Raw genomic sequence first — 24594 nt, forward strand, 5'->3', positions numbered from 1 at the left:
GCATCTTTACAACTATTTATTATTGTTTCATATGACTGAACCAACAATCAACAGACCCTTAGGTTCATGTTACAGTACATGCCGCTGCCTTTTTTTTGCACATATAAAAATAGAAATGATTTGCTCCTAGAAATTGAAATTCAACACAAAACTTCAACGTGTCCAGCGAGGTTCAAAGATACTAAAAAGGTCACTTTATAGCATCATAAAATGTGAGCATTCCACACAGCAGCAGCACTGCAGCTGTCGACGCTAGAGTTCATGTACTTCACAATCCACATCAACAGAAAAGCCGTTACTATTTACTAAACTCTTAATTATGCATTGTGAAAAATGCATGCAAACCTTCAATACGTCCTTTGAACAAAAGCCATTGTACAGAGTCACCACAGCCAAATACTGACAGTCTTAGTGGAAGCTAAATTTAAAAAAAAACACACACACAAATCAGGCTATGATGACTGTGTTACAGCGGATTCTGACATGATCGAAAACAGTGGTATAAAGTGCAACACATGAAAACAATAGCTTGAAAAGAAAAACTAAACTACCTGATCATTAATGGTTAAAAAGAACAAACAAAAAACAACCTAATAAAATTTCAAATGTCTCTATTAGGGCTGTAGAGCCCTTTAGAGCTTTGATTCTGTTCTCATTGGCAGCAAGATTTAAAGAATGGCTGGAGCGTGTTTCTCTCATAAAAAATTCTGGAACAATTTTTAACCTTTTCATTTAATTGTCCTGATTTGTTCTGTTCTGGACCTATAAATTTGACTTCCAACAACTTTGAAACATGAAAGAAGGAACTTTCTGGCATCTTGTTGAGAGTAGATAGAGACAATGTGGACACAGAGTACAACACCTGGACAGAAACCTTACATTCGCATGCAAAGAGGGATTTAAGGGAGAACATGTGGTTGGAGAAAGTGAAATTTGACATTTTGGTAAATACATTTTCTTGCCACTAGCTAGACAAGCACACATTCTACAGTCTTGAGATGATGAAGAAAACAGCACACCTTTTGCTACAGATGCCCTTCACTCCATTTCCCAGCTATCCACAATTCTTTTATCTTTTCTTACTAGCTGTCAGACCTCCCTCTTACCTTTTGTTGTCTGCCAGAGCCCTTGATTAAACTACCTTTAGGTCTTTGTTGTATTACCCTGTCACTGATTAGCAACCATTAGCCACTATTCACCCTCGTATTTACATTCGGCCCCCTCCCTAAACTCACTACAACACCACCCCACTACAGCAAACCTCAAAGGACCAAGAGTGACATTTCTTCAGAGTTCAGCCAAGACAAACTTCCAGTACTTGACCTCTTGAAACTGCAAATTTTTACAGTTAGTTAATTAGCGAACTGCCCTTTCTTCTATTGACATGGCAGTGGCTCCAATGTTTTCATCTAAGTATCAGCAAGAAAGCAAACTAAAGCATTCACAGAAAGTTGAACTATTCCCCTCAATTCTAGTGGAAAGACAGAATAACCATGCAAGTGTCACTGATTATGCCCATACAGCTTCTCAGGTCTAAAATTTGCAGTGTTTATGCCGTTTCATGCATGTCTATAATGAGTACGCCAGGGCACAAGATCAACCAGTGTAGAGTTTAAAAGCCTCAGCTGTGTTCTTCATGCAGCACACAGTCAGACTATTATACAAGCAGCAGAGGAGCAGCCACCTCTGAGTTGTCTGATCCTGGAAGCGTGTTGCTCAAAAGCACATATTTAGTGAACAATTGTGCTGTTACTTGTGGATACTGGACGTGGATAGTGTTCACTGAGTCAGTTCAGTTATCTCACAATATCAACTCAAACACTCGACCACTAGTGTCGTCGTGACACTTCAGATAAATCAGATAAGCAGCTGAAAGAAAAAGCATAATTCATTTTAAAGAATCTCTATGATTCAGCTGTCTACTGTATAAAGAACCTGAACTACTTCTGCTCCTCACCCCATACTGCCAGTTTGTCATTTTGATGTCATATTCCAACACACAGACCTACAAAAAAAAAGTTCAGAAATAGAGACCATGACTCCAGAGTCAAATGTTCTCAGCTGTTGCTCCTTTAGATAGAATGAAAAGTCGTCCTGGCAAAATGCTTAATGTCGTCAAAGGCTGCATTTTAGGCCATACCATAAACTTTTCCTAAACTGAACCAAAAAGCGAGTGAAAGCCAGACACGAAATAGCTCCAGTCACAAAATAAAATGAGTCTACATGAATGAAGTAATGGTCTGAGACTGCACACCAACCCCAGTGTTCTGGTACAAGCTCCTTTCCTTATGAGGTTCTCTTAAACTCTATAAAAGGTTTTTCATCTGTCTGTGTTGAATATTGATGCGGGTGGCATCAACACCAAAGTGCAGCTTGAGTGTGTCTGAGATGCTAGCAGCTTCAACAAAATGGCAGTATCTGACTCCTTGGGAATGAGTACAGTCTGAAATACAGGGGGTCCTCGTTTAACGAACTGATTATGGGATCCTCGGTTTAACGTACGGCATTTCATCATTACATCGGATCTGGTTTAGTGAAACTAGTTGGCGAGCCGAGTGGACGAACACTGTATGTACATTAGTCACACGGTGCTATAAGACGGCTTTGTTTACATTTGCTGCCGCATTGGATTATGTTACATACGCTAACTTCATTATGGCTCCCAAGCACAAGTCGGACTTAAAGTTTGCATTTTCGCTGGTATTTTCCTCCTGAGTTGTGTTTCAGTCTGAGCTAGTAACGGTTTTCATTCCCATACTTGTACAAATACGTAAGTTGTTCGATATCGTGATGCACATAACGGCTTTGTTTACATTTTAACCTCAGTTCCGACTTACAGTGAAAATCGACTTATGAACTGTGACGTAAGTCGAGGACCAGCGTACTCCTCTTTTACTCAAGTCAAGTGAACGTTGCTTTGTTAATTCTTTTAGCTACACGGCAGTTACACTTTGGAATTTAGTGGAACTATTCAGTAACAAAGACTCGAAAGAAGTGCTTTGTAAAGCAACTTCTTTTAATTTCATGACCGTCTACTCTCTCTTTGTACAACTGACTCCAGAAGCACCACAAAGTTGCTCCTTAGCCTGACAGCATTCCTACATGACACATGCTAATGGTCCAACCCAAAAGATGTAGGGCCTTGAGCACAATGATTATCGTAAGAAACAGCATCTCATGATTTCCAGAGGAAAAAAAAGCGATCAGGAAATGTTTGACTTCTCTTGCCTTATGCGACAACTGCCTGCTTTTGTGACGTGGAGCGATAGAAGCACAAAGCATAACTGAAGATGGCGAAGCGACAAGTTAGTAGATAAGCAACTCACACTGTCAATGCTTTTTTAGGCTTTTTCAAACCCAAAGCGGCTAGTATCATACACTGTTTCACACTGTTGTTAGTTTACACTCTGGAAATCAATAATGTCACACAGGTGGGCAAGAATTGGTTGCAAGATCAGATACATCATGACCTGACTGACTGAATTTAACCATTAAGTAAGACAACAGAGCAATGGAGAGAGAAAAGTCTACTTCTGCCAGCAAGTTTATCTAGTACTGTGTGTTCACTCACATTACAGGCATCAGGCTCCAGTTTGCCAGCTGTTTGTTAAACCTCTGTTAGTGTAGTTCATAAGGCTCACCTTTTCCAATGACAGCCAGTGTTTTCTATTTTATCTACTTGTTTTTAGCTGTAACCTCCGATCCACTGAGAACGCAGACAGTCTGAACAACTCATTAGCAGCACTATCAGCCCGACAACCAGCTGGCTCACAGTTATTTTGTAGCTTATGAATAAATATTTCTGTAAAATCGTCAGCGTTCCTCTCAGGGTGTCACACGAGAATATTCTGAGGCTGTCCAGTTTAAATGTTCACACTAAGAAGGGTAAATTCACAATGCTTTTTTTTTTTTTAATATCCCAACTGAAACGTTTTCTTCATCTCCAAAAATTTAACTTTTTGAAACGGGTACATTACAAGTCAGAAGTTTGGACACACCTTCTCATTCAAGGCTTTTTATTTATTTGCATTATTTTCCACATTGTAGATTAATATTGCAGATGAACATTTTTGTGTTTGCAACACAATTCCATATGTACTCTTTTAGAGTTTTGATGTCTTCAGTGTTAATCTACAATGTAGAAAATAATTAAATATAAACCACTGCATGAGAAGGTGTGTCCAAACTTTTGACTGGTAGTGTAGCTGGAGGCCACTTGTTTTGTGCTGTATTCTGCTGTGCGACTTTCTGTTGTCAACTTTTTTTGCCTCTTCTCTCCTGAAGGTCAATTCACCTTGTTTAAAAAAAAAAGTGTGCAACTGAAGTTTAGAAAGGTACAGCACAGCCCAGACTGTTGTTAAAACTCTCAGGAGGAAAAAAAAAGAAAACATGTTCTGGGCAGTGTCCACAGAAAAATGTCATTTTCTTCTTTTCTTTTTCTACATCTTCAGTTCAAAGGAATCCTCAGAGGACTAGCTACCAGCTCACTTCAGAAATATAACACTACAAAAATCAATGAAAACACACCTAATAAAAACATCCAAAAACAATACAATCACATTGCTACAGCATCTATGTCCCTCCTTATCACTGACAGCCTCAGTTTGATAAAGGGTGTCATTTGAGAAAAATCAGCAATGGAAATAGGACCATGGAGGCGTTTCCGTTACAGTCCAAATATCTCCTCCATTGCTCCAAAAACGTCTAAAGGACACTCAGTGCGACCGAGACAACATTTCACAACAAACATTGAAAGGGAAGCACAATTTGAGGTAAAAGCTATACTCGAGTGACCCGACTTCAACCCAAACCTTTGTAAAAACAAAGTAAATACAAATGAAATCGTCAGCTGCATCGGAGGCGAAAACCGGACACGTGTAAAAAGACGGACAGTTTGTGGTTCTGCTGAGATTCAGTCATGCCGACAGTTTTTTTGAAGGTTTATTAACAACCTTGTTCAGAAATTCTACTGATTCCGTGAAGACTTCTTCGTTCGTCTTCAACGTCTCCCCACCTGTGATTGCTGCAGATGTTGATGTGGGTGAATAAGAGGATCAGGCTGCAGTCAAAAGTTTACAGGTTGTGTTTTAAGTTGACAGCAAAGCAGGGAGTTTTCACCACTGGAGCAGAGCGAGTGGGCTCCACTGATCCTACAGCAGTGTCAGGTCTATGAGGAGGTGCTGTAGGAGGAGGTGGACGTGCTCCTGCCCGTCGTACGTTCATAGTTCACCAGCCGCTGTCCAACCAGGTATCTGGAGGAGGAACAGGAAACATAGTTTACTTGTATTATACAAACATAATTCAATACTATTATAATCTGTTATACTTCAATTTACCAAGACAGAAACATTTCTTCAGTGAGAAAAAAGGCACTTTTGGCATACACTCAATAGAACATACACTGCCTGGCCAAAAAAAAAAAATCGCTGCCACCTGGATTTAACTACGCAAACAGGTAAGAGCCTTCTATTGGATAATTACTGCAGTGATGAACATGTTTCAGCTGCAACGATATATTTAACCCCAGCTGATGCAATGAGGAGCTTCTCATTTCTTAAACCATGTTGGAATACATATCCTGTGGTCATGGAAAGGATGTTAATCTGTCTCAGAAGGATCAAATTATTGGCCTGCATGAAGCAAAGAAAACAACTCAGGAGATGAAACTACTAAAATCAGGTTAAGAACTAACCAACGCATCATTAAAACCTGAAGGATAGTGGTGAACCATCGTCTTCGAGGAATAAACATGGTCAGTCATGTGGTCTGATGAGTCCTGTTCCAAAGTGATGGGGGCATCAGGATAAGAAGAGAGGGGGATGAAGTGATGCCCTCATCATGTCTAGTGCCTACCATAATGTGGGGGTTAGGGTTATGATCTGGGGTTGGTCAGGTTCAGCAACATTACGTTCCCAGAGATGAGGTCAGCTGATACCTGAATATACTGAATGACCAGGTCTGTCCATCAATGGAGTTTTTCTGCCCTGATGGTATGGGCATGTTCCAAGATGACGACGTCAGGATTCATGAGGTTCGCATTGAGAATGAGCGGTACAGGGAGCATGAGACATCATTATTACACATGGATTGACCTCCACCTCACTGAGAATCTTTGGGAAGTGTTGGAGAAGATTTTGCACAGTGGTCTGACTCTACCATCATCAATATAAGATCTTAGTGAAAAATGAATGCATCTCTGGACAGAAATAAATGCTGAGACATCGCAGAAACTCATTGAAACGATGCCAAAGAGTGCCATACTCAAAGCTAAAGGCAGTCCAACAAAATATTAGTGTGCATTTTTTTTAATTGGCTGGGTAATGTATACACCAGACTAAAAGCTAATAAAATGACAAATTTAACCAGTTATGACGCATTTCACACTTTCTCCTACACAGTGCAAGTAATCTGAGACTGAACTGTAACGTTGCGCTTTACATCTGTTACTGTGGTTATATTTCTAAAAAAAACAACAAAAAACTCCACATTAATACAAAAATGGAGACTACAGCATTTTCCAAAACTCCCAGTTTTTGCAGTCCTGCTTCCCCTCCTTTGACAGGAAGGTAACTATCTCCTTTTTCCATTGCTGGACTGTAGCCAATATTAGGGGTGTAATGGTGCACAAAATTCAAAGAACATTACAAACTCTGGTTTCGGAGTCACAGTTCGGTGCTCTTTCGGATAAAACTGAGAATTTTTTGGGGTTTTTTTAGATGAAACATTAAAATGTATCTAGTTATTCTCACAAGAACAGTTAAGAAATGCAAACAGTGCATACTGTCGATTAAACCATAAAGTGTGAGCAGAGAAGTCAGAGATTCTGGCTGCAGGAAGGCCGATAAAAACGTGTAGCGTAACTTCACTCATCACATCTGTTTAATTTGTGGCACAGTATCTCCCCAGCTCGCAATGCTGATACTGCTAGAATGCTATAGCTCACAGAAATAAACAACCAGTGCCCTGCCAAAACATCTGGGGAGCAACTCTACTTCATGCAACTACGTAGACATAAACTTGTAAAGTGTTTTCATTATTTTAAATTTGTGTTTTTCAAACCCAGGAAGACACATCCAGAACAAACACAGAGTACCAGACAGTAGGATGAAGAAACGTACCATTACAACCAAAGTAAATTTGCGTGAGACTTTTAGGTTTTCAAAGTGCTTCTAATGAAATCTTAAATCAAGGAGAATCTTAATGATCAATATAAATACCAACTTACTGATATTTAGCCAAATTATAGATAAAAATAATTAGATTTTTCTCTCATATTTCACAGTCTGAAGCTTCTGTGGATCAGTAAACAGAGCGACTAAAACTTATCTTGCTTGCATGCATGTTAGGTCACATTTAAGATTATAACGGTCTACTGACTTGTCATTTTTGATGTGTTCGTAGAGGCGTTTGAACTGACGTATCTGAAAGGACAGGATGGCCAACAGCATGACCACCATCAGGAGGAAAGGGTAGATTCTCCTCTCCACCAGCGTCTGCATCTCTGGCTGCACTCCTGCAAAGAGTGAGGAAGACAGAGAGAATAACAGAAGCTCCTCTTAATGACTGTGCATGTCTATAAAGTCTGGAGGAACTGATGGACTGGAGTAGAGAGGCTAACAGCAGGTGGGTGGCAAAAAGCAAATAATTCAGTTTAATAAAACCACCTGGCGTGACTGAACCAGTTGCACTTTACTTTGAACAACAGCTACAATCTCTATTCCCACAAGGGACGGAGAATCTTAATTGACTAGTTGTTTAAATGCAACTGTTGTCCAAGTCAACATCAAAAACACTTGTCTGAACAACAATTGGTGCCTTGGGTGGGCTTTGCATGAAAAGCAGCTCTCAGATGAGCCCCGTGTTCAAATTAGTGAGGATCTGCTGGCACCGCGGTCAGAGCGGGGCTGCTGTCTTTGTGCCTGGATTTCATCTGCTCCTAATGTAATCACAAACCCAAACAAAATGAGACACAAATCAAACCTGAAGACACGTTTCAGTTGTTCAGAAATAAACATCGAGTGCAGCTCAATTTTGATGAATTATTTATGGCAGAGCGACATGCCTAAAATATGATCAAGGTAAAAACATTTCATTCAACCAGTCATCGTTACATTTCACTCTCATTTTATTACCCAGGCTTAGAATTACAATTAGATTACTTCACTTGTCCATTAACCCTGTAATACCCAAATATAGAAAAAAAGAACAAAAAACCCCCAAAAAACTTAAATAATAATAATAACATATAAGCCCAAATATAGAAGAAAATGTGCAAAAAAACAAAAAGAAGAAAAATATATACACACAAAAAAAGGAGAAAACAATATTTAAAAAAAAGAAAACTGATGATGTATTTCTGCAACACTGGGTTTTACAGGATTAATTCTTTCCCTTTGCCTTCTTTAATACTTATACTGTAGCATTAAAAAAAGCAAAAGCATTTCTATAAATCCTTGACCAGTTCACACTCTACACACCTTTTCCATTGGAGCATAAAGAATTCATGACAGCTTTTGATAAAAAGGCAATATGCATTCTGATGAAACAGCTTAAAGGTTATGTTTAAAAAGACGACTAAAATACTACAGCCAGGAAGCACCTATCAAGCATTCTCGTGTTTAAATTACCAATAAATATTTAAAAAAAAAAAAACCTAGAGCAGGGAGAACAAAAACAGAGGCATTACTCTTCATTACAACATCTTTGATCACACTCACAGAGAAAAAACTGGAGCAGAGCGAGAGAGACACAACAGAGGAAAAAGGTGGAGAGATGAGAGGAGCCAAAATTGGTCCTCTTTTCCTCGTTTACCATGAAAACCAATGTTAGGGTACACTAAGGTACCAGAAAATCCACGCTCAACCCAGGCACACAAACACTTAGACTTACCCAGCAGTGGTGTGACGCCTTTAGAGATGGTGTAGGGCACACAGAGAGACAGCAGCAGGACACAGATGACGGGGGCAGCAAGCCTTCGCACGATAAAGTGGAGGTCGATGTTTCGGATACCGTTAGCATAGACCTGCATAATACATACGGTGATTTATCTGACCTTATTCCAGTGCCTGTTCAGTTCTTTTGTTCCTTAATAGTGAAAGAATGGAAAGAATGTGCATCCTTGATATGTTTAAAAGGAAATCTTCAATTACAAACTAGAGTGTTGCCCGACATTCGGATAGCAAAGAGAAGTTTCCATCTTGCTCTTGTGAACTGAATGCCGTTTGAAGAATGTGAGACTGACCTGTTCAATGACGGTTTTGAGCCACCACTGAGGCCCCATCAATGTTATGGCAGCAATGATTTTAGCATGAAGCACACCCAAGGCCCAGTCCTGCCACGCAAACAAAGAGCAGAAGTACAATTACAACCAACACACAATAAAGTTGGCACAAAAGTTCAATATCTGCCTGGTTTAAATGCAACATGGCTGCCCCTCTCAAAAGAAAACTGAATGGTAATTAATTGGCTGTTAGATCAATGTTTCAGGACAGGTACCACAACATTTTTTAATTCAAAGAAATACACCAGTTTCAACACAATGAGTACCAAGGTTTGATATGTAGCCCTACAGACAACATGAAGGCACCAACAATTTCAGACAAAGGAACTAAAATATTCTATGTTTTCTCAAAAGGACCCAATAAAGACACAGCTAACTCATATTTACACACAGTCCCACCTGCCAGGGGTAGAATAGAGGTGTCTGGTCCAGTGGAACTCTGAGAGGAGCAACGATGACCAGCTCGAACAGCAGACCCAGCAGCAGAGGAATCACCCCAGCTAACAGCACGGCGACCACAACGGTCTTCAGGATCTACACAATGCAAAACACAGCAGGTTGCCTTCTAAATAACAGCGACAGCTACAGTTTTGTCTTTCACTGACAACAGAGACTCATCCGAATTACCATAAGTGTCCACTCGTGGACTTTGAGCATGATGACTGTCCGTCCCTGTGGCATCCAGGACAGCAGCACCGTGGCGGCTCGAATGGACAGCCAGCACACATACAGACCACTGGCTGCCGTGTACAGCTCATGAACCATGGCGCTGCCCATCCAGAAGGACATCAGCCATCGACCAACACACACTGCGCCAGAGGAAGTGGACAAAGTAAAATGAAGGAAAATGAGAGGGGAACATTTTTGTCTAACTGAGAACAAGGAAGAGCAAAGGTAATGTGCAGACAATTCCTGCTTGTGACTTACCTGGCAAAGTAAGGCAGATTAGGCTAGCTAGCAACAGTGTCACACACATGAAGACAATGAGCAGAACGATCTAAACAAAGAAAGCACACATAATAACAATTAATATGAGCACAGGGTCCAAAATCGCCATGACTCTGATATGGTAAACTGTCCAGCTGTGGGTCACCTTGAGTGGGAAGTTGACGGGCCGGTGGTACGGCTGGAAACCCACTGGACCGCCCTGCTGCAGGATGGCCTGATGGGCAGCGTGAAGCCCCTCCCCCAGACCGGGAATCCGGTTATTGTTACGGCGACCGGGGGGTTATTTGGTTGGTTGTCCTCGTCTTCATGGTCGCCCAGCAGGTATGAGTGAAGGTCACTGTGGGGGGTGCCATTAGAGCAAATATATTATTACAATGCATGAAAAATCACAGGACAACAAACGACAAGCAGGGAAGACTAACAAACACTGCTGTCATTTTCTACATGTTACATTTTATTCACCAATTATGACAGATGAAGACCTTCAAAGCTGCTTAGTTTGTACATTGAAATTTGCAGTGTGTGTTCTTGTGTATACATACAACACGTATCCAGCTGTGAATGTCCAGGCGTGGACGAGGCGTTTGAGCCACTGGCGAGTGTGACCCTGCTCCAACAATGCCGGCAGAACAACCTGAAGCAACAGCAGCTCCAATGACAGCTCGCTAACCGGGGCATCGCTGTAGAAGCATCGCAGACACCAAACTCACGTTACATTCACTGTATAATACAGACATCACTACAGATGGCAGCTCATCTTTTCTAGCGGCTCCCCATTTTAGTTTTACCTGAATAGAGAATGTCATCTTAAGCTTCCAGATAGCGAAGGTTAAAATATTATGTAGCGTACCTGTACAGCATGACGTTGTAGGGAAGGAAGGTTGGGAAAAACAGTTTAATGATTCTGATGGGAAGCCAAAGCATCAGCAGAACTATGGAGCCAAACACCACCTGGAAATTGACACAAAAACACAAAACAAAAACAATCACAGACCAACATTTTTTAGGGATCACGCTAAATATCCCTGTACTATCACATGGCAATAACGAAATATTCAATATGCATTTGGTTCCTTTAAAACGTGTGACAACAAGTTTGTGCACAAATGCTGCATTTATGATCTACCCATAAAATTTAAATCTTTTTTCTATTTTTCGAGTAAAAATATGACACAAAAACAATATAAGATCAGTTCACCCAAATTAAAAACAAACATTTTCTCATCAAGAGTGCCAAGATTACTAGACACAGAGAACTGGCACACAAAACAGTCAGACTCTCAGGTAAATACTGAAAGAAAAAACATCTCTTTGTACTTGTACATTAGCCTTTCCTGCTCGCTCATGCCTTATCACATATCTGCTTCAAGCCATCCACAGCGTTCCCTTACTTAATGAAATACTGTGACTACTGTGGACAACGCTGTCTGACATGTTTACACAGCATTAGCAGTCTTCAAAACTCGCTCCAGTATCATAAAAGACGACTGCAGCATCGCATACCTTGCTGCTAATTTAGTAGGTTGCCATGTGTGCTGACAAAAGAGTCAAAACAACGCAAGTAAAGCTGGCATTCGGAGCTAATACTCCTTCTGACTGGCCCATTACTGAAGTCATGTTCGTTTTATTTACAGGCACATATATGTATAGAATGCTCCCAGAAATACACCAATAAAGGTACTGTAATAAATAATACTCAGTCAGCATAATTTTACTCAGATACAGCTGTATCTAAAAGGAACCACTGCCCTTAGAGCATCTTGCAATGCAGACAGACTTAAACATCCCCTGTCAAAAGGGGATGTATAAGTGAAAGGGGAGACACTTTCTCATTCAAATAAATTAGAACCTGTCTCAAAACTTTTGACAGGGGGTGTATGTGTACAGGTCATGAGATATGTGCAGTCACATAAATACAGTGGTAATGAATCAAATTAAATTTCATTTAAGGGGTTCAAAACAGAAACAATGTTGCTGCAAGATAAGATTGTCTCACTATTGCCATAGGAAGAACATTAAAATGTTAGAATGCATTAAATAAAAATTATGGAAGTCTTAGTCTTATCCTGAAAAACCAGGATATTGCTAAAAAAAAAGAGGAACATTAGTGTTGAATTATTTAAATGTCAGATTTAATGCTGTGAGCAAAAAGTGGAAACAGAAATCTCAGGTACAGGCATTATAAAACCTGGGAAATTAAAGTCAAAACTCTGTGCATAAGTAGATACCACTATACTGCAGGTAAATTAAAGAAAATCTACTAAGGCTATGTTTCTTTGATTTATATACTTGAATGCGTTTGTGAAAACCTACATAATGCCCTTTGCTTGTCGTGATAAAACCAGCATTTCTGTATTTTGTCTTTAGCATCACAGCAGACAGAGATCTGCAGGCTGTCATGTCACTGGAGGATCCGTCTGGACGGAAAAAAGCAGGAGGAAATTAGACTGACCACAGAGAGTATAAACCTCCGTAGGTGTCTGTAGATGGGCAGGTGGATCATCTCTTGGACGGGGTTGAAGTCTGGATCGTTCAGATTCCTCAGGAACCACAGCACACCTGGTCGAAGCACCTGCACACACACACAAAAGCAAAAGCTTAAGGGTCAATATATGATTGCAGGACTTTTTGGAACGTAGTAGACAGGTATCATAGTTGACATTTTTGCTGTTTTCAGGCCTAAAATCAACATGGCCGCCTAGAACCAAACACCACCTGGCATTTTTACACAAAGATTCTTCTAAATAGTATATATATATAATTGAATAAAATTAAAATTGAAAGTTATTTATAAAGACATTGTTGTAAACCTATTGACATGTGACACAGATTACTTTATATTAAACAACTCGGAAAGCCTTGGAGTCTTGTCGGACTTTTCTTCAGGAGGAAATGACATCATGTGGAGCAGGTCATGTGATCTGGAATTAACACACTTCCTTGAGAGGTGTTTTTGTAATGGGTAACTTTGTTGAAAGTGATTTCTCTAACACAGATACAATTTGTTATTTTTCATGTAAAATTAGATAGATTGCCAAAAAAGAAATATCTGTCATGATTATCTCAACTTAATGAAAGAACGCAATCAAAACATTTTTGAATAAACTCATTTTATTATTGTTTAGCTAATTAGAAGGTGGTTATTATTAAACTACGATGGTTATTTAGTTGACATTTTAGTGATATCCAGTCATTTTTTATTAATAAGTGACTGTTTCCATAACAAAAAATGATGGAATTTGTAAAGATATGTTCAAAATTAACATAAAAAACATTAGTTTTTTGCTTTTAATACAAATGTATGCAAGATTTATCCCATGGACTTCAAAAGTCCCTCAATTATATACCATGATTTTTGAGTTTTGATGTGTCACAGTGCGTAACTTTGACTTGATGACATCCTCCACTTACCTCTCTGAGCAGGAGAATGAAGGAGGCAAAGTAGAAGACATAGACCATACCAACGAGCCAGTGGAGGAACATGGTGGTGCCAGGAGCCGAGTCAAAACTCTGCTCCCTGTCCTTGAGAGTGGCATCAAACATCTCCTGCAATAAACAAATGGACAGCCTCTTTAAAGCCAAGGACCACAACTAAATCAGTTTTTCAAATTGGTTCAATCAGTGTAACATTTAGAGATTTTTTGCTTCTGATCAAATGTGGACGCCGTGCATCAGCATGATTGTGTTCTGTTTGGGTATCATTAGGAGCCAGTGCGTGGTTGTACCGGCAGGATCAGCTGAGTTCACTCTGCATGTTTGTCTTACCAGCGAACAAATGTCGAGCCACCAACCACAAATCAGCGGGAACAAGCCTATCTCCATGACAACCAGCAGGGACACCTGCAACATATTTAAAAAAAAAAAAAGACTTGCAATTTAGTTGCTGTTTTCATGTAATCATCATTTTCCTAATTGCTGTTTTAACTGAGAGCTTTGCTAGTTTGATAAACACAAAATCAAAGTGATTACTGAGAATGCCTCAGAGCTGCGTCTCTCTAGTTTACCTTGACAACAATGTAGCAGACACCCAGGAGGCGTTTGGACCGCTGGAACTTCACTAATGAAGCCAATGCCTAAAGGAGGGACAGTTAAGGACTAACACACAGTTCGACACCAACAACCTGCAGCTCTTAGTATTAATAAAGTGAAAAGCATCTTGTAGAGACACATCTGTGGTCTCAGTGCCAATGTGAGTGACTAAAATGTTTCTGTTGGGTATATTGAGTCTATGAGTGGAGACTTGAATCACACTAATGAGGTAAATGTTACACAAATGTTACTGAGGTTTTAAAAATCTAATCACTAACTATTTTGAACCCACTACACCAAACCAAGCGTGTCATTGGTGATAGTTCACACTTCATGACAGACACTCTACGTCATATAGAGCACATAAGGTAATATGTAACATGTAGAGGATACATGGCAGACAATGAGAGCTCCAGCCAGAAGGATGTACCCCAGGATGGTGGTGATGAGGCCATCAAAGTGTGAGGCTTTGATCTGCAGTCAAACAAAACATCATCATCATCAAATACACACCAAAGTGTTGGACAGACTCAAATAATGCTACGGAATTCAAACTGTGCAAGCACTTACATAGTCTTCAAAGCCCAGTCCTACCACTGAGAAATGGCCGATGTGATACGGGCAAAAAGCTAATGTGAGAAACAGAAGTCATGTTAGCATAGTGTAGAAAGATTCACAAGACTGTTTCATACCATTGGACTGTCTCCTGTTTAAATGGGGTTATCTCTGCATATCATAATGAACAGAAACATTCTTAATGTAGTTTCTAAAAGGAAAGCAGTGACTGCATGTAGATGCACAACTTACTTACCAAATACCAAGATAAAGAGCGTGTTGAGAGACACCACCCAGAAAACATGCTCCTTGAAAAGACACAAACAAAAGGGGCCTGTTAATATTATTCGAATTCTGACTACACAGTTTGAGCGTAAATTATAGTGGTATCTTTTTTCTAAAAGAAAGAATTTTAACTGCAGCCTTTAAACAAAGTCTACAAACAGCTTTATCTTTGGTGTTAATTTCATCATTTTTTATTTCAAACAGGTCAGATTTAAGTTCCTCTAAGGTCCAAATGTAAGTTCATATTTCAAAAAGTACAAATGATCGGTATATCAACATATAGGTCCTCTAATTTTGGTGAGGAACATTTGAAATGGTGTCACACTAAGAGCATATACGTACCAAGAAAACTAGGGAACCATCCAACCCAAGCATCTAGAAAACAACAGACTGCAATGTCATAATCACCATTTTAATGCATCTGAATGAACATGGTGATGCAATCAATATCAGTACATCCACAACTGACACAAAGGAGAAGCTCCTTATTGATGCTATCACAGGTCAGCTTCAAACAACATCCATAAACAGAAGGAATTCAGAGTGCTGTGTATGCACACTACACAAAGAAGAACACTGAGCCCAAATTTATCTGCCATCTAGCTGCTACCCTCCTTACATTTTGCATTTTTAGCATCGCGCCCTAGCTACATCACTCCACTTTATGGAGCAGGAGACAGAGGAATAAAAAAACTAGATTCCCACCCTCTCCCAGGTCAGCTCCTCTGCTGCACGGTCCCACTCCAGGGCGTTCCAGTTCAAATCTTCTGCAAAGACGAAACAGACAACAGAGAGAGTGAGGAACAACCAAAATGTACGATAAAACAAACTTTCATTGTTGCATAAAGTGTAGGTTGCTTAAGGCATGAAAACCGTTATTTCCATTTAATTACGACGACCTCATTAAACGATCATATTAACTCAATAATGTTATTTAACAACAGCACCAACAGTGCAGCTTTTAAAACAGCTACTTTATGATGCATCAACCTTTACTAACCTTGCCCTGCATTATTGGCATCAGCAGCATCCTCCTCTCTGCCTTCCTCATCCTCCTCCTCCTCCTCGTCCTCCCCATCGTCGTCATCCTCATCATCATCGTCCAGTTCATCTTCATCTCTGTGGTTGCCGGCTTCTTGTGGGTTGGCAGGTGCCGGCTGGCCTGGAGCAAGGTCAGCAGGGTTCTGGGCACGGGCCCAGAAAACACCAGCCTGGCCGTGGAGTGCAGCGTTACCACCCTGCAGAGCCACCAAATCATAACAAGACACATCACAGTTCATTAACAGCAGCAAAAACCTGCATTCAGTTTAATGAGGTAACATTAGTGTTCGTATTTGCTCATTAACTACAATAATAGTTTTTGATTTGGCAGCTACCAAGTACAGCTCGGTGCTCCTTAAACGTACAAGATGGGAAAGAAAATATCAGCAAACGTGTTGTCATTTGTGAAGATATTTCAGTCCTAAACTGTGTTTCTCAGTCCAATAATGACAGCAGAGGACTGACATTATCTGGAATGTGCTGCTTTACTCGTGTGGTTAAATGCAGACAAATGTCATTGCTAGCTTGGCAAGCACATTCTCTATCAGGAAAGATAAATGTCCTCCAGTTTCCCCAGAGAGAAGAAATGTTGGCCAGACCACACAGGCAAAAACAAATGTGACCCAACACAGAAAAGCAGCAGAGATAAACATGCATTAATTATTCCTCACTGTTTCAAGTGCTTTAATCAACCTTCATGTGGCAGAAAGTCTGATTTTAAATACACTTTGTTTTAAAAGTCAACAAAATGAATGCCTTATGTAACCATAAAATCCTGGAGCTTATCTTTTACAGATATGAACCTGTCGCTGTGCCAACTATGCCAGAGAGCATTAGTGGTAAACTATGGAGGAAGCTACGGCTTTAGTAGGTCATTACGTCTGTGTACATTTGTCGCAATCGATTTCCAATTCTGAAACAATAATCAGAAAATAAGCAACACTTTTTGATAATTATATGTTTTTACCAATATTTTTAAAAATAGACATAAAGCTGCATTCCATTAAATTCTATCCTGAAAACTGAATTTTGTACTGTTTCTTTATCACAGATTTTCATATAATGAATCCCATCTGAAAAATCCAGTTTCCAGTAACACAAAGTGCAAAAGTGTGACAGTTTTTTAATTATCTTTGCTGTCAAAAGGTGAACCAGCGCAGAGCAGTTTTGTGCATATCGGTATGCACTCTGGAAGCATGCTTAATTTCACTGTGGACTAGCTTATTGGTTGTAAACTGCCTATTTACAATCTTCAATAGCAATGAAAAAAACTTCCACTGAAAAGCCAATGCACTCATTCTGCGGTCAGAGACTGATATCTTCAACAGTCTAATCTTTACATTTTGACAGATATGTTTAAAGAGATCCATTTAACTGCGTCTATGTCTAATCATAGGGCGAACACGCTATTCTAGGCAACTGCTGACCATCGATAGGATCTGTGGCCATGAGTGCTGCAGATTTGAGTGTGATGATACAGATTTCTCTACACAGCCTGGTCTTTGTTTACTCCTGACAGAGGCACTCACTCCCTCTTGTGGCTTAACAGGGCTTTAACTCCTGTCTTCATTTGGACTATATCATATTGCAGAAAACTGGAGCACAGTGACTATTTTTCCAACTACAGCATGAACCAGACATTAAAATTTAGAAACAATAATCAAAGATAGATTTATGTATCGTGGGATTTTTCTGTGTGGAGTTTGCATGTTCTCCCTGTGCATGCGTGGGTTTTCTCCAGGTCCTCCGACTTCCTCCCACAGTCCAAAAACATGCTGAGGTTAATTGGTGATTTTAAATTGTCTGCAGGTGTGACTGTGATTGTTTGTCCCTATGTGCTGCCCTGTGATAGGCTGTTACCTGTCCAGGGTGTCTCCTGCCTTCACCCTGAGTCAGTTAGGATAGACTCAGAATTGTGAAGGAATTCTGAATCACATTAAATGAAACTTTGGGTAACTTGGAAAACTTTCGGCAACTTCGCAATCTGCAGATTCTTCCTGCTTTTACAGTTTCTGGCTCTGATAAATTGTGTCATTTTGTCGATTTAAAAAAAAATACAACATGTCTTTCAAATCTACTGGCAGGTTTAGGGTTCAGAGGGTTAACAGAATTCATGCATGCTGGAAAATGCTTTGATATCACTATTTTCCCATTTTTGCTTTGGAATAAAAAAATAATTGTAACGAATGTGGCTTAAAGTTGTAGCAATTGCTAAAGCAAAAAAAAAAAAAAAAAAAAAGCTAGTCACTGGCAAAAAAACCCCAACAGGTTGCATGCACAAGGCTGGAGCAAGCCGATACAGGCACCAAGGGTGGGCAAATTTCTTGGCACTCATAATCAGTCTTGTGTGGCACTGCAGTCAGACATTTAAGCAGGGAGTGAAGCCCACAACTGTTCATACCAATGGCAAATGGTGATTTATAGGGTAAGTCATTATCTGTCACCCTCTAAGTGTTGGTGGAAAAAAGACAACCTAGCTGGTCTTCAGCAGAACCTGAGCTTACCTCATTAGCTGGTGCCCGGCCATTGGGCTGGTTAGGAACCAGAGGAGGCTGATTCTGCTCTAACCACTGAGGTGCGCCACCGTGGACAATCTGCTCTCTGAGCCACACCAGGCTGATGAAGGCACACAGTGTGCATGTGACCACAAAACAGCCCTGGAGGCAGTCGGCAAGCAGGTTTTGCCTGCAAGAAAGACACGGCTGTGTTTTATCTTGCACTTTAGGTCCACTCCACAAATTGCAGAGAGCTGAACCAAAGGGAAGAAAAGGTTACGTGACAGATGAAAGGACATGTTTTGAAAAAACACTCTTTGATCACTAATCGAAACTTAACCACCTTTCTGTGATTAATCAATCCATGATTAATCACAACCAGAGGTACTGTCCCCACAAGGGGCTTCAGCAGATTTCAGAGGGTACAGAGTAGAACGGTAAAGTTGTTGACAAAGATATATGCATGACTCTTGAACACTTTGTGTTGCAAAGTTAGTGTATGAGAACTAGTTAGCAGTCAGAGCAAAGAACAGCACGAAGTTAATGCATAAATGGCTGACAAATGACATAAACTGTGTGATTGTCATGGTCTGTTAAAAAGAAAAACACAAAACCAGTTATTCTGCAGTAACGTGCACTAATCTGTTTTCTGACACATGGTGTCCTGAGGCTAACATAGTAGCTGAAAGCTATGAACAGAGGCAGTCTATGAGAATCAAGAGTTCATGTGTAGATAGCTAGGTAGACACATAACACGTACTAGCTAACATCAGTGGTGTAACAGTATGTGTATTCATTCTGAACCATCAAATACATGATGTTGGGTTTAGCGTGAGCCAAAAAGTTACAAGTCTATGGTTGAGAGAGTTAAATTTCACGAATAGAAGTTTAAAATTGATTCAAATTAACACATTTTAAACATGATGGGTGGTGCCAATGTAGGTGTACAATGGTTCCTCATCTGTCAAGGGGGTTAGCCCTATAAGCTGCAGTCAATTCCAGCCATTTTCAGTACAAAAATCGCTAATATTTTATTTGTAAATAAAAATATGATGAGAAATACAAGGAATATTGGACGCGCATCGCGAGGTGCATTTCCTCGAAAACGACCTATTCGTGGATTTTATACCGACTTCAAGACATGTTTTGGACAAAATATTTTACTGGCTTGTTTCGTCTGGATGTCCAAGGTTGGATTATGGCCGTTTTTTGTGGAATATTTTCATCTGTGTGTAATAATGAACCCCCAAATGTGAGTCGCGCTGTGTGCGTTGAAGCCGGCGGATTCATGAGAATCTAAGCTTTCCATCGGTGTATAATGTTTCTATCATCGAGTTGGCAGTGTCGTTCTATTTCGAAAAATGCTTATGCAGATATCAAAACGGGCCGCTGAACCACTACGGGTTAAGTTTCTGACGCCCGCGCGATAGATGGAAAATCTGCAAAGTAGCGACCATTTATATTCGATTGTTTATATATATTTATTAAGGCTTTATAAACCCTTCCCACACACCGCAGAGCAACAATAGCAGCAATCAGTGAATTTATATGTGATATGTGAAATGGACAAGGTGAGATGTTGAACACATGCTACACATGGGAGACAGGAGAATGATGCTACGGTCACTGAGCTAATTAGCGAACAATGCTGTACGCTATGCATTTCATTTCAATTAAATATTCTTTAATATGTTTAATTGTTATTCTTTGTATTGTTTTCCATTTTTTTTCGACTAGAATTTGCTTATTGGACCTTAAAAATAATCAAAATGATGCAGTGATGGCAGAGCCAGTCGTGATGACTGAACTGTTGTGCTGCAATGCACCATGGGAGTTCGGGTTGTTGGGGGTTAAATGTCTCTCTGTGTGTGTGTTTAAATAAAAACATCTGCCAGTTGCACCTTTCTCCAGCGTCGTTTTTCAACGCAGCTTGCCACAATAATATATACAAAAAAAACAGCTACATACTGCAAAATCCCATGATGCAGCAAAAAATCTGTGATACCAAATGCAATTTAAAAATCCACGATACAGTGAGACTGCGAAAAGTGAACCATGATGTGGTGAGGGACCACTGTACTTCAACTCAATCTAACAGGGCTGTGGGATACATTCAGACAACAAAGTTGGGACCCTCTGTTTTAGAAAACTTAAGTGTACGAAGCATGAAGAAAACAGAACTACAATATAGTAGAGCATAACAATGGGTGAGAAGTGATAAAACCAAGACCAGACTTACGTTGAAAGCAAATCTAAAGGCAGGGTAAGGAGAGAGCTCACGGAGCCAGTAAATAAACACTTGTAGATACGACCTGTGAGGAAAGCAGACAAAAAAAGCAGCAAAGTCAAGAACAACAACATCATGAGGATCATTTCTGTACGTGCCAGATGGGGTGAAACTAAATTCTTGGAATTTTGTTGCACTTCATGCTGAGCTAAATAATTTATTTGGAGCATAAGCAATTTAATTCATATTGCACTCAAAATGAACCAAGTTAACATGCTGTACTTAAAAATCAAGTCTTAAGACTGAACCAAATTACTTGTGGCCCACCGAGTATTTTTGCAAATCTGCTCATAGCAAGTGAGCCCAAAAGTTCAGAGAATGTTTTGAAGCTGTACTACAGATGTCCTTGGATGTTTCCCAATGCCACAGGCTTGAATTGTTACAAAGGTTTCCAAGCAGCAGTGTTTGTCAGTGAACACAGTGAAATTCATTTATCTCTCAAAGCTGTCACTTGTGGCTTAAAAGCAGGGCTGTTTTCATTGTGAGTGTTTTAACACAGACATGATAAGCATGACTATTATTTTGTCATTAATTGCTTGGTATATAAACAAAAAACTGGGAAAATATTGCAAAATCACAAATTTGTATAATTGAAGGGATTCTCAATTAGGGATGTGCGCGACTAGTCGTTTAATCGTTTAACTGCCTACTCATTTATTAAACGTTTAGTATTTTACTAGTCGGTTAAACGCTGCATTAAGCATCATGCACCTTGTCCCGACCGGGCGCCGCCATGCAGCTCTACGCTCGGCCGTGCGCCGCACGGCTCGTCCCATCTGGGCTACCTGGTTGATCCTGCAGTAGCATATGCTTGTCTCTGTTTTCAACCCCCGCTATCCCCTCATCATTAGCGGTGTTTTGACCACTCCAGCTACACCCACCACGTCCCTTCCTGCCACCCTGAAGCAAAGCATCGGCTCCAGTATGTACTGCTCGTGGACTGTCATGGCGCACCAACCCGCTGCTGTTACGCACAGACGCAGCGGCACTTTCTGTGTCAGTGGACGACTGAACATCTTCATCAGAGGGTGAATATTCCTCTTCGGAATATGAGTAAGCCATTACTTGACAAAGTACTTTGTCAGCGTTGAGCAGACCTCTCGGTACGGTAGTTTTCTCACTCTAAAATGTGCCGTCTTGCGCTCTGACACGCTCCGACGGCGAGTCTCGTCTCCTCGGTTTTCAAACTCTGTAAACTCCAAAACTTTGAATGAAAACACGCCCACAACTGATGCTCAGATTGAAGTTCCAGATGTCCGCCATCTCCTGGTGTACAGTACATGAGGCACACGAGGCACTATATTTGAAGCTGTGGCTTGTTATGTTCAGCAATGTTGCTTGTTGCAATATTGCGACTTTGGCGCTTAAAGGGTTAAATTGCAAGTTTTCCGAACCGACGAGTCGCCAATAAAATTAGCGACTAGTCAGTTCGGAAATTAGTCGAAATTCCCATCCCTATTCTCAATATTAGATTTTGTTTGACCAAACGTCAAAAACTATTCTGTTTCAGCCTGAAACATCAACCTTCCCCCAGTCTGTGTTTCTAACAAGGCATCATCTAGTATGCAACAAACTGAACTTAAGAACACAGAGACAGAAAACCTTTATGTCAACACAGTACTAATATTAAAATATGAAATAAGTCCACTAAATTCTTAATATCTTTAAATTAAAGATAATTTGTATAAAAAGATTTAAAAAATAAATTTTTAATCATTTCATTCCTGTAAAACATTCAGCAACATCTATTCATATTTTGCAACTATTCTCAGGATTTCATAGAAGAACTTTCAAACTAATCCAGTGAAAATATACAACTGGTGACACACATGTAAAGAAACAGATAAATAATGAAATTTAGCACTGAAGGATACACATTAGAATATCAATACTAAAACAACTTTTGGGGTAGTGCTTTATAATTTTTGCAAGTCCAAAGAACTCATTCGAAGTTTACATACAGTTGAAAGACAAAAGTATGTGAACTCTTTTGGATACTTGGATTTCTGCATAAATTGCTCATAAAATGTGTTTGGTCTTCATCTAAGTCAAAACTATAGACAAGCACAGTCTGCTTCATCTAATGCCACACAAAATATTAGATGTTTTTATTGAATATATTTATTTTCAGACCGATTTATGCAGAAATCAAAGTAATCCCAAAAGGGTCCACATACTTTTTCTTGCAACTGTGCATTTCTTTTTCTTTTTTTTTTTTTTTTGAGGGGAAGAATCCCTGGGAAATATTCAGAATTTGTATCGCACTGACATGGAAAGATGGTAGATTCACTGAGAAACTAACTGGCAAATTCAAAAATAAAAGGAATCAGCAGTTGCAATCTAACTTGTGACTCACATGCTGTGAGAGGCACCACACCGAGCCATGCAAAGGCCACCAGTGTGTAGTGGAACCAGTATCTGATGGCTGTTCCATACTGGTGACCAGCCCCGCAAAGATATCCTGGACAGGCAAGCGAGACGGCATGTCTGGAAGTAGACTGGAGACAGGAGAAATGTCAAGAGTTAAATGTTAGAGAAGCTCAAAACAAATGAAAAATATTGAAAAATAATCAACTTACTTGGTGTAAATGCAAACTGGTGTTTGCATAATTCACAGTATTCTTTTCGACTATGTTTTAACCACTGCAGTAAGCTGTGAAAAGCAAAGAACACAGAGTAGGTTTACATTCTATAGAAAACTGTACTTCTTTCACACGACTGTTTCTTGCCACTTTAAGCACTCCCTAACCCAAAATATCTTCCTTTTCAGTCTGTATCTGACTGTTAATATTGTTTGTCAGGTGCATAATTATCTGTTCAGGTCTTCTCAGACAACACCCTATATTGAAGTTCAAAGGCAAAAGAAAATAACTGAACCAAACGTGTCTTTAGATTAACAGCTTGGTCACTGACATACCATTCCTGATGGATAAACTTGATGCTGCCTGTGCAAACACAAGGGTGGTAGAGCGGTTTGTCCTGGGTCCCTCTGACCGACAGACCCGACAGATGTCCGCTGTACAGCAAACACCAATAACATCAATTAGTACAGGACTGAGGACATGTCATTGAATTAACCTGGCAATTGTTTCTTCACATTTTAAATCTTTATCTCCTAGTAACAACACACCTTAAGAATAATGCCATGAAAACAATTTAAAACGGAGCTGTAACTAATGAATTTTTCTCATTGTTGATTGTTTGTCTGATATTTTCTTTTAATAATCCAGTTCTTTGGTGTATAAAATGTCAGAAAGGGGCAAAAACAACAACAAGACCCCAAGATGGCATACTCAAATGTAAATAATATTCCGTTTACTGTCCTGCAGGAGGGAAAAACTGAAAATATGCACATTTGAGGATCTACAATCAGATAATATTTATGTACTTTCTTCAAAATGCCACTCAGACTGATTTATCCATTTACAAAATAGTTGAAGATTACGTTGACAACTACTTGATTAATAGCTGTGGCAGATTTATGTTTTCAGATGTGTCAGAATTTAAAACTGTTTCGTTTTTTGTGGAGTGAACACAGCAGGATAAGTCGGACGAGGTCATCTATATAATCCGCGGATTACCTGTGTCACTGTATGACTAGAATATAACTACTATTAATAGCTCAGGGATGAAGAAAGTGGTTAGGATACCCCCTCTGATTACTTGGTGACTGA

At 39.8% G+C, this 24594-nt stretch overlaps 1 protein-coding gene across 1 annotated transcript; it reads right to left on the reverse strand.

Annotated features, from left to right (window-relative positions):
* LOC110949550 (E3 ubiquitin-protein ligase MARCHF6-like) lies at positions 1–23420 on the reverse strand. Its single transcript, XM_051952876.1, is given in 25 exon segments — positions 1–5252; positions 7378–7513; positions 8890–9022; positions 9242–9331; positions 9680–9814; positions 9908–10089; positions 10208–10277; positions 10374–10507; positions 10510–10565; positions 10771–10908; positions 11079–11179; positions 12681–12800; positions 13640–13774; positions 13994–14068; positions 14233–14301; positions 14651–14731; positions 14828–14886; positions 15069–15120; positions 15440–15472; positions 15803–15864; positions 16098–16335; positions 18643–18823; positions 20873–20945; positions 23277–23354; positions 23357–23420. Coding segments are annotated over 25 exon segments (2565 nt in total). The 5' UTR covers positions 23406–23420; the 3' UTR covers positions 1–5167.
* Positions 23421–24594: the final 1174 nt, after the last annotated feature.

Source organism: Acanthochromis polyacanthus, chromosome 9, assembly GCF_021347895.1.
Source record: "Acanthochromis polyacanthus isolate Apoly-LR-REF ecotype Palm Island chromosome 9, KAUST_Apoly_ChrSc, whole genome shotgun sequence".
Classification (NCBI taxonomy): domain Eukaryota; kingdom Metazoa; phylum Chordata; class Actinopteri; family Pomacentridae; genus Acanthochromis; species Acanthochromis polyacanthus.